Genomic DNA, 15,645 nt, shown 5'->3' on the forward strand with positions numbered 1-15,645 from the left:
ATAAATATTTGTAAAGTTTTTAGAGCAGTTCCTGATGCATAGTGAGATGAATGTTTTGTAAATAAATAAATGTACCAAAGGAGAAAGAAAATATGGACACTTGAGCTCCCAAATTGTGTCTCCCTTATAGTAGAAGGAAGGAACACAAGAGAGAAAAAACAATTAGATATATTCTGGACTGGAAATAAATCTAAATAAGCCGGCTTCTAAAATATTGCATGCGTGCATGTGCACACGCACACACACACACACTTCGGAAAAAATTAAAGTGCACCTCTGGGTGTATTACTGCAGCCTCCATTGCTAGTGTTTGGCAATCTGGTTTTCTTGTTTCCATGTCATTTGCTGAGAAACACTTCCTGAGCGTGTTTAAAATGCCTTGTAAAGGAGGTGTGACGCGGCACACAGAAGTGGGACAGGGTCCACACCACCAATAAACCAGCTGGCTTCCATTTAGTGAGTCAGCAGGACCGCTTGCTCACACATCAGAGCTTACACAGACGTGAGGAGCTGGACTTCACATGCCAGGCTGGAGGGCACAGAGCTGTCCTGGATGCTACCTGAACTTTGGGAGTGGGGGGAGGTGAACAGGTCTGAGAAACATCAGAAGAACATGTGTCTGACTCTCCATCTTTGGAAATAAGAAAGAGATCCAAATTTGGTTCTCATCCACAAGGGAAATATCTTTCTTCCCCATGTCTTTGGACCCCTCCTGGTTTGGCATATCTGAGGCCAAAGGAGAAGGATGTTCTGGTGGGACACTTCCTTTTTCATGGTTTGAGGCAATGGCATTCCTAAAAGTATAGAGAGAATTTTTTGTGACCTGCTAATTTTATTCCCAGCCCTTTTTTTTTTTTAAACCTGTTTTGATTAAAAAGTGATAGCAGTTAGACCAAGAGCAGGCATTTCCTTTGATGTAAGAAGGAATCAGTCTTGTTTTTTCAAAGCCTGGAATAACTAGAAGAATCAGTTAAAAGGGGGACTTCCCTGGCGATCCAGTGGCTAAGATTCCATGCTCCCAGTACAGGCAACCCAGGCTGTACCCCTAGTGAGGGAACTAGATCCCACATCCTGCAACTAATAGCTTGCATGCTGCAATTGCCAATGCAAGAGACACAGGTTTGATCTCTGGGTGGGAAAGATCCCCTGAAGTAGGAAATGGCAACCCACTCCAGTATTCTTGCCTGGAAAAGTCCACAGGCGGAGGAGCCTGGCTGGCGGGCTGCAGTACATGCGGCTGCAAAGAGTCAGACCCAGCTAACGGACAGAGCACACACACTCAACTGAAAGTAAAAGGGTTCCCTGCGTGCCACAACTAAGACTGGCCAAAGAAATAAATATTGGGGGAAAAAAGAATCAGTTAAAGAGACTGTTGACCGCATTTCTTCCATATGTATTTTCTAGTTCTGATAGCATTTTAATTATATCTTTCCTGAGAGTCATACAGTGTCATAGCATGCCTTACTATACATTATTATAGGTCTAAATCCCCATAAAACGTCAAGCTTACAAGATTTTAGAACAAAAATGATCTTCAGATTCTTCAGTATCAGCATTTTCAAGCATTTTATTTTATTTTTTTATGAAAAAACAGTGCTCCACTCATAAGTAGGTTGCCTTCAAATTCCTTTGGAAAGACTATAGCATCAACCTCTCAGCAATTTGCAACACCTGAACATGGAGGAGATTCCAAGAAGTCCTGCCCTAAAGAAATACCTTTTACTTAGTCCAGAAATTCCCTAATCTATTTAACTAGAGAATCCTTTTACACATTACAGCTGTTTGCATCTTTCAGAATTATTGGTTTAAAGAAAGTACTGGAGAGATTTCCTTTGGTGATCCAGCGGTTAAGAGTCTAGCGTGCCAGTGCAGGGGACACAGGTATGATCCCTGGTCCAGGAACTAAGATCTCACAAAACACAGGGCAACTAAGCCTGTGTGCCCCAACTACTGAGCCTACACACCCTAGAGCTTATGTTCCACAACAAAAGCCATTGCAATGAGAGGCCCATATACCACGTTGAAGGAGATCTTCCCGACCCGGGATCAAAGCCGGGTCTCCCGCATTGTAGGCAGGCACTTTACCATCTGAACCACCAGGGAAGCCCTGGTGGGCTGACTTTATAGAAGACAGCTGAATTCTCACCTCTGCACTCAATTTATTGTAATATATTGTTTGGGTCAAAGTATATGAAGAAAATCCATGCTTTCTGTAGTTGGAAAAGGCAGGACCTTGAATATTCCATGTAAGGATCTCAGGGACCTTCAGGGATTCTTGGACCACAATGGGGACCTATTCTAGACTGACTCACATGCCAAGGCTCAGCCTTGCTCTCCATAACTAGAGAAAACCTGCACACAGCGACAAAGACCCAGTGCAGCCAAAAAAAAAAAAAAATGGGATGTACTGGAAAATTACTGATGTATGTGTTTTATCTTGCAGACTTCTTTCCTCCTTATCAAAACAGTTAAGAACTTGAAGCTTTACTAGCCTTTTTGGGTGTTATAATCAGGTGGAAATAAATGAAGACCAACAAAGTGAAAATAGGTGAAAGCTACTTACACACAGCGAGGGAGTCAGCCACCGTCATCTGCTTCTTTGCAGAGACCAAGAGAGAGAAATAGGAAAGCTTTAAAGTGGAAAAAAAGGAGGGCTTCAGATAGGCACTGATTGGCATGTAGGCTGTTGGCAGGAAGGTGACCCAACTAACCAGGAGGGACGTATTCTTAGGTAAATGTTTAGGAGACATATTTGACTCTCTCTGGTGGAACCTAACTTGCAAGCAAGAACAAAAATTAGGGAAGCTGTCAGTTATTAATCAAGTCTTAATCAAGTCCTGGTGATTTTGGCTTGATTGTTACAGGAGTTATTGTTTGACTTGCTGAACTTTTAATAGATAGTGGTCTGACTTCCTACAAGTCTGACTAAGAGATGGTAGGCTCGCTTCTTGGGCTAGTTGCTGTAGATTATCAGAGTTCTATTTTTTACATGTGGCCTGGCCATTATCCACTTAACTTTCAGGCTCTCGGTTGAGAAAAAGAAGAGAGTGTAGAGGTGGACCAAGGAGGTAGAGGAGGCCACATTCATGGACAAATTGGGTGCCATAATCATGAAATCCTATGTGAAGATTCAGAGCTCTGAGCTTTTTTGGAATTTCTTCAAGTTCATCCAAAGGAAGCAGCCTCTTATCTTGAGCACTTTGGGGATTAAATGTCCCCTTGACATTTCAATAAAACAACAGGAGTAGACTAAATTCCTTATTTTCTTTCTTCCTCCCTCCCTTCCTTGTCTCCTTCCTTCTTTCTGTTTTCTTTCCTCCTTATCTTCCTTGCCTGCCTGCTTGCTTTCCTTCCTCTTTTCTTCTTCCTTTCCTTCCTTCTTTTCTTCCTTTCCTCCTTTCTTTCTTTCACATAGGTCTATTCAGTCATTCTTTTTTCAAGCATATGAACAGAAAAATAGTCTCCTTTCTTGAAAAAACAGATATTTTGTTTGGAAAAAAAGGCATTCACAAAAGTATCCCAAATAATAAAAGAAAAAACTAGAACTCACTGAATTGCAAGGGCACACTGAGAAAGAACCCTATGACTCAGCAAGAAAACATATACTTTAAAATATCCCTTTCTTTTTAACTAATGGAAGTATTATCTGTAAGTGAGCACAGAACATCATTTCCTGAGCATTCACAGTTACGTAACTGTTTCCCTGAGCGTGGTGCAGGGTAAATGCACTCAGTAGAATTGCTCTTTAGCAGTGAAATAATGGAGTTGGGTTGTTTGGCTCATCCTGGCTGTCACCCCTGCTTACCCCCAACATCCAAGCTTCCTTTCTGCCTTCCTCCATCTGTTGACCTGAACTCAGGCCTGGGAATTTATAACAAAAACATCAGTTAACAAATGTCAGTTTCACACAGTTAGGGGTAATGTATCTATATGATGCTTCATATTTTCTCTGTGGGCTTTTATACCTGTAGCTTTATTTTGTCCTGATAACCTACCTATAAAGTAGCCTGGATGAATACTATTATCCCCTATTTTTCAGATACAAAAACTGAAAGAAATGAGTTGCAAAGCCCCAAGTCACACAGCTGATTGGAATTACAGAATTGAAAAGGAAACCAGGGGTCATCTCAGCCCAGCTGCTCACTTTACAGATGGAACACTGGGAACCACTAGGTCCCCTGGCCAGGTCCCGCCACCTGATTCCATGCCCTTTTCTTTTCCTGCTAGGAAACAATTCCCTTAAAGGGAATGTTTTCTGATATATTGAAAAAAATCTTTTTTTATCAGGCTTGCTATCTTTTTATTAATAGAGTTTCTGAAATAACAGCAAGCTGATGAGCTAGCATCACTAGAGAACATGCGCTTCATAGAACAGTTTTACAAAACTTGCACATTATAACTCTAAGAAAATGTACCTTGGAGGCCTGCAGTCTTATACTTGTTAAGTTAGAATTTCTTTGATATGCTTCTACAATTAACATAAAAGCTAAAAGTCAGAGTATGCAGAAGTATAACTGCCATCACAAAGCTTAATGCCCTAAAAGAAGAGCATCTGAATGGAATAATGCTGAAAACCTTTTCTGAGTTTCAAGTAACTTATCTTTGATTACCTGAGATCAAATTTAAGCAATTGATTCAGTAAGCACCTCTCCTGACCTTTTTTTCTGTTTTTCTTACCTATAATTATTCCCATATGATTCACACAGAAATGGAAATTTGGCAATTACTCAGCTAATTTGATTGGAGTTGACAAGCAGCTAATTAATCCCGCCCACTCTTCATCCAGTTTAGGTACTAAATTAGTTGATTTAACTCGAAGGAAGCATGGGTCAAAATGGCAAGATAATTCACTATGTGTGTATTATTGCCATTATATTTATGCACACACACTCACTATCTAAGTTTATCATATCTGTGACCATTATATTTGCATATGTACATATATATGCATACATTTATGCATACATTAGGCAGAGAAATGAAGCTAAAATTGACTTTCTAAAGTTATCAAGGTGATTTCTTTGTTTCCTATGGCCTAATTATTTTGTTTCTGTAGCATTTTATATTTATAGTGATGACTAGAATTCCAGTAGAATACCACTCTTTCTCCAAGGTGTTCAAGCAAGAACAGCTCATTATAGCATCACTAAGAGGCTATACAGGGTGTATTAATTGAGAATGACCTTGGATAAGTAACTTCGCTTCTCAGAGCCTCAGTTTTCCCATTTATAAAAGACGGACCACACATAAAGTGTCTATCACACATCTGGCACATAGATGACATTCAGTATAAGGCAGTGGTCATCAGCCTTTTTGGCACCAGTGACTGGTTTCATGGAAAACAATTTTTTTACAGACCTGGGAGGGTAGGGGGGTGGAGGGTTGTTTTCCGGATGATTCAAAAGCATTACATTTATTGTGTGCTTTATTTCACAATAAAGTTATTACTATTATTAACTTTAATTATTATTATATCAGTTTGATAGTAATTATAATAATATTATTAAACAAATTCAATAATTATAAAATTCTGAATTATGATTATGAAATTATAAAAATAATCATCATATGCTATTGTTATTATATCAGCTCCACCTCAGATCATCAGGTATTAGATCCTGGAGGCTGGGAACCCCTGGTTTAGGGCCCATTCCTGCCCCTTACTAACTTAGTTATGCTAATACAGTCGCTCCTGGTAAAGACAAAACAGTATTATCAGCTTCAGAGTAATTAAAACCTTAATACTGAACACAAATCAGTTAAATAGGACACAAAAATCAATGTTATCAGGAACGTGAGCTGAGTCAATTACTACAGCTATTAAAGACAGTAAAAACCTATGTGTTCCAGTAAACCTAGAGTTTCATATGAGTTTATTAAGGGAGTATTAGACGAGAATGGTTGAGAACCCAGGCCTGGTCTCAGGCACACCTGGAACTCTATCTGGCTCTGTGTAGGTCCCTAATGCAAACACCCTAAGCTTCAGTTTCCTCATTTATAAGATGCAAACAAGAGTACCTCGCTCACAAGGATCATGTGACTATATACAAAGTGCTTAGCCAAGTACCTGGCACCGAGTAAAGGTTTATAGCTGTTGTTACTATGATTCCAGAAAGTTTCTCCATCCAAGCATGACTTCTCACTTTTTCATAATTACACCCCGTAACCAGAAGACTTGGGAGTTATGAATCAACTGCACGCACTGAGCGCTCGTCTCCTCTGTCCCCAGGGATGGTGAACTTCAGTGAGGTGTCGGGATACCCCGTGCTGCAGCACTGGAAGGTCCGCTCTGTGATGTACCACATCAAGCTCAACCAAGTGACCGTCTCTCAGGGTGAGCGCAGCTGTGAGCCGTCCCTCCCACCCACCCCTGGGGTGTGGAGTTCCTTCCCAAGGGCACAAACCTTTTATCCATGTTGAAGGTGCCGTCCAAAAATGTAGCCACTCCACAAGATCTATAACCTGTTCACTCGATTCACCCTTCAGGGCAAATGGCTGGAATAGGATCATTTTCTTAGCATAGATTAAATTGCAAGTTCTATCTTGGATGATAGAAGAGATGGAAAGGGCAGTGTGGGAACCATGGAAGATAAGCACCTACTTTATCATTTTTCCTGGGGTCATACAAAAGCAGACTTTTTATAAATTGACAGAATAAAATTTTCCAAATGCAAAGAGTATACTTTAGAGGTTCTATCTGTTGAAAGAAATACGGGAAAGAGAGCAATAAAGAGGAAGTGGTGAAGAAATATAGAAAACAACCCACTCCAGTATTCTTGCCTGGGAAATCCCATGGACAGAGGAGCCTGGTGGGCTACAATAGTGACTAAACAACACAACAAAGATTTCTAAACAGTAAGTAAGCATGATAGATAGATATAGATTTATCTACCATATATGTGTGTGTATATATATAACATTCACACACATGCACATACTTATGTCTTTATATCTGTATCTAGTATGTTAAGGACTAGTGAATTCTAAACTTACGTAGGATAAATTATTCCAAAACTGAACAGTGAGGCATCTTGTGTAAGTATTCTTCAAACCTTAGTGATAAATGCCTTGAGTCAAGTTTTTCCTAACATTTGAGCCATCCCACTGTGAAGTTTGCAAAAGTGGAAATATCTAACAAATCCGCCTTCACATAGGTTTGCATCCCTATTTCACCTCAGCCCCATGGACTAGAAGAAGGTGACTCCGCTCCTTGCTCGGGGGCTATAAGACTGTTCCATACCTGAGCTTTATGCTCCAGAGTCTGGCTTCACTGTGTTGAGTGAAAGGGGGAGCAGAGCTGAATGCTTTTGTTGACACAGGATGACAAGACAGGGTGAGAGGACTCAGGGTTGGCAACAGGGAGGCTGAGCATTAGGGCCAATGAGAGAGAGAGATGGAAGGTCAGGGATAGAGGGAAAGAGCGGTGAGATATATACTCACTAAAGGTAAATCTTGATGCAGAGAGACAGAAGAGGCATTAAGGATATAGAACATCTCCAGAGTACACGCAGGGGTTTAGATCTTTTCTATCACCAGAATTCTTGGCAAGAAGGGATTATTAGTGAAGTAAAATCTGCTAGTGCAGAAAACACCTAGAATGAGCTAAGCTACTCTACATTCTAGAAAAACATGGCAGTAGAGACCCTACCCTGAGCACATACTCAGTTGGCACTCAGCCCAGATGCTGTATGCCCACCAGGGGTTAACAGCCGGGTATCTCTGCTGCCATATGCTTTTCTAAGCCACACATGGCATCATGGATGATATGGGTGTCTGCACTTGGGGTCTTAAACTTGAGCCAGGCTCTGCCTTGCCCTGACAGGACACAAGTGTGTCAAAAGTAAGGCTGTACAAAGTTGGTCAGAGAAGATACTGGGTTTGAAAATTTTGCCATAGGTTATCTTTCTGACATATATAATTCTCTTAAACAGGGAAAGCAAATCCAAGATTTGTCTGGGGAGGTGAGTGAGGCGGCCAACAGGTTCTTTCTTCCATTTGCCATTTTCTAGTCTTTATATAGGCAATGGCACCCCACTCCAGTACCCTTGCCTGGAAAATCCCATGGACGGAGGAGCCTGGTGGGCTGCAGTCCATGGGGTCGCTAAGAGTCGGACACGACTGAGCGACTTCACTTTCATTTTTCACTTTCATGCATTGGAGAAGGAAATGGCAACCCACTCCAGTGTTCTTGCTTGGAGAATCCCAGGGACGGGGGAGCCTGGTGGGCTGTCATCTATGGGGTCGCACAGAGTCGGACACGACTGAAGTGACTTAGCAGTAGCAGCAGTCTTTATATACTTTTTTTCTAAATAGATATAAGCAGTGTTTTAGTGACTTTCCTTATCATTCGTCTTCCATTGTCTTTCCATTACCAATGTCTCTGCATGAAGAACAAAATCCTGCAGACTTTTTTGGTCCCTACTCACAGTTAGAATACATTTTACACCATGACCTTATACATACACACACACCCACATACACACAACAAAAGTTTCATGAAGCCATATTTCATCTTCTGATGGGAAATGTTCTCTGCTGGTATTTGTGTTTCTATTTTAAACTATGCTATTCTCCTTCATTTTTAATGCTATTATTTGAGCTCACTAAGTTGATTTAATGTCATGATTGTGATTTGAAAAAAAAATTGACTTAAGCAGGTGGGTGGTAGAGATGTGACAATGTTTTACTCAACTTGCACAAAGTTAACAACCAATTGGCTTAGAGAAATATTCTTTTAGGAACTGAAATGTCTGCTTCAGCTACCTGGAAATACTCACCTGATAGCTCCAGCCAGCTCTCCAGCATACTTTGGGCTACGTGTCACTTGCAGATTTGAGGCTGGAAGGCCTGAGAATCTGGGATACCCATATTATGAATCCTCACTCTTAATCCTGGGTGATGTTTCTCCATAGCCCTCAGCAACGCTCTCCACTCCCTGGACGGGGCTACATCTCGTGGGGATTTTGTAGCCTTGTTGGACCAGTTTGGCAACCACTACATCCAGGAAGCTATCTATGGCTTTGAGGAATCCTGCTCTATCTGGTACCCAAACAAGCAGGTGCAGCGGCGACTCTGGCTGGAGTATGAAGACATCAGCAAAGGTGAGTGACATGCTCATTGACAAGTTCTATGTTCCGTACAAGCCCTGGCCGCCTGCATGCCTCCATGGGACCAAATGCAGGGAGTCTGCAGGTGAAGGTTTAATTCGCCTCAATGCTCTTTCCCATCCTTTGAATTGGCAAGGTCTGGTTACTAAAGCTAAATATCAAAATGGAGGTATTTGGGGAAACTTTAGATACAGGATAGAGTCAAAGCTATCTGGTCACTGAACTGGTTAACACAGAGAAAGTCATCTAAAGGTCTTTACCAGCCACCATGCATCCTGCTACCACAGCACAGGCAATGTATTAGATTATTCTTATGCAGTAGGGAGGAAAGAACAGCCTTCCAGCCTCCCCGTCACTACCTGTCCCCAGCAATCCCATCCTGTGCTGGCTGGCAACCCCTTCCAGTAACTAACTGAATAGCAAATCCCTTCTCACTCCATCCTGCCCTGTATTTTGGAGCATTTTTTCCTGCTGCTCTGTGCTATGAGGAAATCTCCGTTGCCGCAGGTGTTTATATAGCTGTGGATAACAGTCTCACAAATGTCCAGTGTTTGATGGCACGTTAGTATTCAGTCCAAGTATGTATAAGGAACTGGAATTTCTCAAACCTTTTGAATTCACCTTCTGGTGGAGGAGGAGTACTGGCTGGCAAATTTGTATTCTGATTGAGCAAGACTTGGTTTAGAATTGCCATTCATGGAATTTCTTCATCTGAGCTTATCCTCACGGCATTCTGATGAGGCCAAATTATGGAGGTGTGAGTTGTTAAAGGGCAAGTGATGAAATGAGCACAATGAAAACTCAAGAAGTAGGTCAAGCTAAGATTTGATGACCAAGCTTCCCTCTGAGACTAGGGACTCTCTGCTGTCAGCAGGGCTGCAGTGGGGAAAATGTGCTCCCATGGCTTAGATGCTCTTGGTTCTCTGAGCTGCACACAGATTTCTGTTTTGTCTTGCTTAAGAGGTAGTTGAGGCACGAGAGCCTCTCCTTCCGCTGGACGCTTTCTTCCAAAAGAGGCAAGAGGCTCGTGCCTGGGCTGCAGACTTCTTCTCCCGTCCCCCACTACGTCCTGATTCCTGTAAGCTCAAAGACACAACCACAGGCTTCTTGTCTCCATTCAAATGTCAACATCTTAAAATTATTCTGATTCCAGTTTGCCAAGAAAGGAGTATAATGTAAGCACATTTTGATAAGACCTGTTCCAGCTGGCAAAACTTTCTTATGTTTCCGTGCCAGAGCCTCCTGATTGAACCAAAGGGCTAAACCCTCCCCCATTGCTGTTTGCCAGTGGTTCAAGGATTGCCAGGCTCTGGGACAGCTGGGAGATGCAAGTCTGACCTTCCTCAGAACTCCTGGTTCTGCCCCTTGCATCTCTCCTGAGCATTGTAATATCCTTACTAAGCCCAAGAGGAACATTTGTCCATAGCCTTGGCATTATGCCCTTATCCCTCTTAATCTCAAGCCATTCTTGCACACAGGAGCTAGTTTTGTCACAGTCCAACTGTTAGCTTTATTTTCCCATAAATATGATGTATATCAGCCCTTGCTTTTTGTTGATATTAAAAGATATTCAACCACTTTAGTATGTCTATTTTGATCTGTTGTAGTTGTCCACATATACCTACCCCCCAGCTGACCCCTAAATCTGACCTCTGTGTTACCTACTGTGCGTCTCTTATCCTTGGGTCTGATTCTTACACTAAAATATTTTTCTTCTCTCTAGGCACTAATTTCTTTTTATTCCAAAAGCATGAAGCCTGCTACTGATTAAGAATTATAAGTACATAAGACAAAGGAAGATTTTCTTCTGCTTTTCTGCACTCTGGGGACTGTTGTTCCAAAATGGAATTTATACACTAGTGGTGACAGGTGTTCTGAGAGGACTATACCTACCATGACATAAAAGTGACACCTTTTTAGACTCAAGTCCTTTGATTATAGGTTCTTGCCTGCTCTAACTTTTAAAACTTTCCAGTGAAAAGGGGTTTTCTGTTCTTTGCTTTTGTACCTATGATTAGGTACCTAAAATTGCTTATGGATTGAATAGGAAAGGAGGTTTGTCAGGGGTGAAATGAAATGGAAAGATCATAGGACTAAGGGTTGGTAGTCTAGAATCAGCCAGGCGACTTTGTTTACTCAATTAACTATCAGCATCTTCCCTGTAAAGCTCTCACGGTGCCTTCCAGCTCTGACACGTTATAGATCCTCGGAGTCTCCCTTCATGTGAGAGGTTTTCTCAGGTCAGGCATTTGAGTTAAAGACTTTCCTTCTCTTTCTTTAAATCACTGTGCAGCTTCTCAAAGGTGGGTTCTATGCCTTATTCAACTTTAAAATCCCAGGGTCTGGCACAGAGCTGGGCACAGGACAATCCCTCAACAAGTTGCTGCCGCTGTTAGTGGTGGGAGTGGTGGTAAAGGCCCTTCTCACATGGTGACTTCCTATGTGGCTTTTATCATGGACGCATGAAGTGGTTTAGGTATACCTGACTGATGAGAATTCACAGGTGGATATATATTTTTTTGATGTGGACCTGTTTTAAAGTCTTTATTAAATGTATCACAATGTTGCTTCTGTTTTATGTTTTGGTGACAAGGCATGTGGACTCTTAGCTCCCCGACCAGGGATTGAGCCCACATTGTAAGGTGAAGTCTCAACCACTGGACCACGAGGCATGTCCTTAGAGATGGATATTTTTGACCAGATCTTCAAAAGACAGCCTTTGTTTCAGTGGACACTTACGTGTCATACAACTACTATATGGTTTGGTCAGACCAATATTTAGGACCACTTGTCTCTAGATAGCTTCCCTTGTGGCTCAGTGGTAAAGAATCTTCCTGCAATGCAGGAGACCTAGGTTTGATCCCTGGGTCATGGAAGATCCCCTGGAGAAGGGAATGGCAACCGACTCCAGTATTCTTGCCTGGAGAATCCCATGGATGGAGGAGACTGGTGGGCTACAGTTCATAGGGTCTCGAAGAGTCAGACATGACTGAGCTACTAACACTTCCACTGTCTTCAGATAAGTCTGACTGGAACTCCAGTTAGAAAAGATACTTTCCATTTCTCGTTGTCTGAGATTAGTCTCTCTTCTTTTGCACAGAGCATATAAAGACTATCTGAATTGAAAATTTCCAACCTCAATCTCTCCACTTCTACACTTACTTCCATGTTCCTTATCATCCTTTGCCCTCATGCCTCAGTGACTGTAGTAAGTTCTTCCTTTTCAATTGAATCTCTCCATCTGTGCCCTTGCTTCCTTCCATCTCTGCTTCCTCTTAGTCTTCACTCGCTCATTGGTTTCCTCCTTTTTAATCTCTACAACCTCTTCAGCCTGAGTTTCTGAGTTTCATTTTCAAAAAAATGAAATTTTTTATAAACATGCAACTCTTTTATCACCGTTTCCTTTCAACATGTGCAGTGCTAAGTCACTTCAGTTGTGTCCAACTCTGTGCCACCCTGGACTATAGCCTGCCAGGCTCCTCTGTCCATGGGACTCTCCAGGCAGGAATACTGGAGTGGGTTGCCATGCCCTCTTCCAGGGGATCTTCCTGACCTAGGGATTGAACCTGGATCTCTTACATCTCCTGCATTGGCACTCCTGCATTACCACTAGTGCCACCACACCACAATCAAATCTCTTAAGCAAGTCTTTTGTACATCTTTTCTCTATTTCCTCAACTTCTTTTCACTCTTCAAATAATTGCTTCCAACCCTGTTACACTACAGAATTAACTCCAGAGAAGGAAACGAAGGACTTCCTAAGCAGAGTTTCTGTTTTCTATTCTATAGAAAATTAAACTAAAACTGAACTATCATTTTATCTCATCTCGGCTGAAGAATTTGTCCCTATTAGCCAAGTCTGCCTTTTTGTAAATTCTCTCCTTTGGTGTCCCTGATGGTATTCTGTTCAGATTCTTTATTAATCTTGGGCCTTTATTTCTTATTCTTTTTTCCCTCGTTCCTCTAAAGAAATCTCTTACGTTTTGGTCATTTTTCAGGATTTCATCCTTAATGTTCATCTCATCTTCACTGATACCAGGTGATTCTCTTCTGTATCTACCTCAACCCATAGCTCAAATCCTTCCTTTCACCCTGAAATTAAAAAACTCATTTGTCTGTGAGTGTTTACCATTTCTATCTGGATATTCCATGATCATGTCTTTTCTCTGTATTCGTGAACCACATTGCTTCGTAAATCACATAGTAGATTCGTGAACCACATTGATGGGCCAAAATATAAAGTGAGGAGCCCTTCTTTATATTCTCCTCCACCCTCCACGTTCAACCATTTACAAAGTTTTGTGTTTTTTTTATCACCTAAATATTTCTTTAACAGGTGTCTTCTCCTGCCATTTCTCAAAATTGCATCTCTTTACAGTATCAGCTGTCATAGGAAATATTGAAGTAGCATCCTCATGTGCCTCTTTTTGTTCAGTTTCATGCTTGTCTAGTCCATTCTACAATTCACCACCTGTTATCTTTTTTAAAATGCCCTTTAATGACTTGACTCTTCAGCTTGAAGCCTTTCACTAATGCCTTACAGCACGAACCTGGCTTCACTCCCTGTATTAGCTTCATGTGGCTGCTGTAACAAATTACTATGAACTTGATGGCTTAAAACATCATACATTTATTCCCGAAAGTTCTGGGACCAGATGTCCAGAATCAGTTTTGGTGGACTAAGCTCAAGGTATCAGTGAGGCCAGTTTCTGAAAGCTCTAGGGGAGAATTGCCCCCTTGCCTTCTCTTGCCCTTTCTAGCTTGTAGTGGCCACCTGTATCCCTTGGTGTGTCTCCTTTCTCCGTCTTCAAAGGGCATCACTCCAGTCCCTGAGTCACATGGTCTCTCTAACTCCTCCTGCCTTCTCTTATAAGGAGCCTTTTAATTATGTTGGACCCAACCAGATAATGCAGGATACTCTTCCCATCTCAGGACTCGTCATTTAAGCATATCTGCACAGTCTCTTTTGCCAATCACTGGTAACATTTATAGGTTCTAGAAATTAGGACCAGGGCATCTTTAGGAGCAAACATTTAGCCTCCCATCCCCTCTGCCCGCTCCAGCTATTGTGTCACTGACCGTTCCCTACCTCGAGCATTCCTCCTCTCTGATGGCGCAAGACTACTGGCATCAGTTCAAAAACGATTGCATTTGATTCCTACAGTTTTAGGCTTTGAGATTCCCTTCTTGCTTCAGAGACCACAGGTATGTGCTCTAAAGTTTCCACAACTACTTTTCTCACTCAGAAATTTTTTCCTGGGCCCCTCTCTTGCCCCCTCCCTTGAAACACTTTTCTCTAGTGTCTGTTCCTTTGTCTCATTTCTGGGTGGATCTTATGCTCTGCGTAGGCCCTTAGGATCTGCAGGTTTGTCTTCCTGGTTATGATTTCTGTTTCTTGCTTGTCTTTTAATCACCAACTTCAGCTCCATAAATTGGCATCTGCAGTTAAATGATACCCTGACCCAATGTCAGGCCCCAACTCTGGGTCCAAGGTCAAGATTCCCACTGGTTTGGAAGAGGGCATTGAGCCATTCCACACTGTTGAGCCCGCCCAACCTTGTCTTCTATCTACCTACATTATATCACCTCCTTCCTGCTCTTCAAGAGCCAGTTCTAACGTCACCACTTTCACCAAGTCTCCCGTGATGCACTAGTCAGAATTCTTTGCTTCCTGTTTTATGCTCTTAGAGTCCCTTATCTATATCCTTTAGCAGTGCTCTTCACATGTCCCTGTATTGTCATTTCCCTGTATGACTGTCTCCCGTGATAATAGACTTGAAAGCATGTACCATATTTCCCTGACTTTTGTAATTTAAAAAGTTTATTTAAAAAATGCAAAATGTATAAAACAGAATAAAGTGAAAAACAAATCTTCTCACTCTTATTTCCCAGTAATCTAGTTCCACTCCCCAGAGGCAACCAGGAAACCATTACTACAGTTTACTATCTATCTGTCCAGAGATGCTCTGTTCCTAACCGTTTGGAAGTGAACAAAGCAAGTTGCAGAAAAGTAGATATATTAGGGTCTTGTCTGTTTCAAAAATGCTGTATATAAAAATATGCATATACCCATCTATATAAATATAATCTTTAGCCTCTCTCTCAGGGCCTTCCCTGGTGGCTCGGCAGTAAAGAATTCTTCTGCAATGTAGGAGGCACAGGAAATGTGGGTCTGATGCCTGGGTAGGGAAGACCCCTGGAAGAGTGCATGGCAACCCACTCCAGTGTTCTTGCCTGGAGAATCCAGTGGACAGAGGAGCCTGGCAGGCTACATCCCCTAGGTTGCAGAGAGTCGGACATGTTTGAAGTGAATGAGCAACACACACACATGCACAGCCTTTCTTGTACTACATATGTATGTGTGTGTGTGTGTGTACATGGTGTGTGTACAAGTTAACTGAAAAAAGGACAAAACACACATTGTACTTACAAAGAGCTGAACTCTGGATAGAAATCTGGGAGGAAGTGCAAAACATAAGATCATTTCTTGTTAATCTTTGAGTCTTCACCCCTGACACAGTGCCTGGCGTATAATTAG

At 41.8% G+C, this 15,645-nt stretch overlaps 1 protein-coding gene across 2 annotated transcripts in view; it reads left to right on the forward strand.

The window, feature by feature from the left end:
* ASTN1 (astrotactin 1) overlaps nt 1-15,645 on the forward strand; it is a 345,625-nt gene that overhangs the window by 257,227 nt on the left and 72,753 nt on the right. For both annotated transcript variants that reach the window (XM_043486036.1, XM_043486035.1), the window contains exons 15-16: nt 6,230-6,334; nt 8,913-9,101. In XM_043486036.1, coding sequence (XP_043341971.1) covers nt 6,230-6,334; nt 8,913-9,101 — 294 coding nt within the window. The remainder of the gene's footprint in view (nt 1-6,229; nt 6,335-8,912; nt 9,102-15,645) is intronic.

Source organism: Cervus canadensis, chromosome 13 (genome assembly GCF_019320065.1).
Source record: "Cervus canadensis isolate Bull #8, Minnesota chromosome 13, ASM1932006v1, whole genome shotgun sequence".
Taxonomy (NCBI): Eukaryota; Metazoa; Chordata; class Mammalia; order Artiodactyla; family Cervidae; genus Cervus; species Cervus canadensis.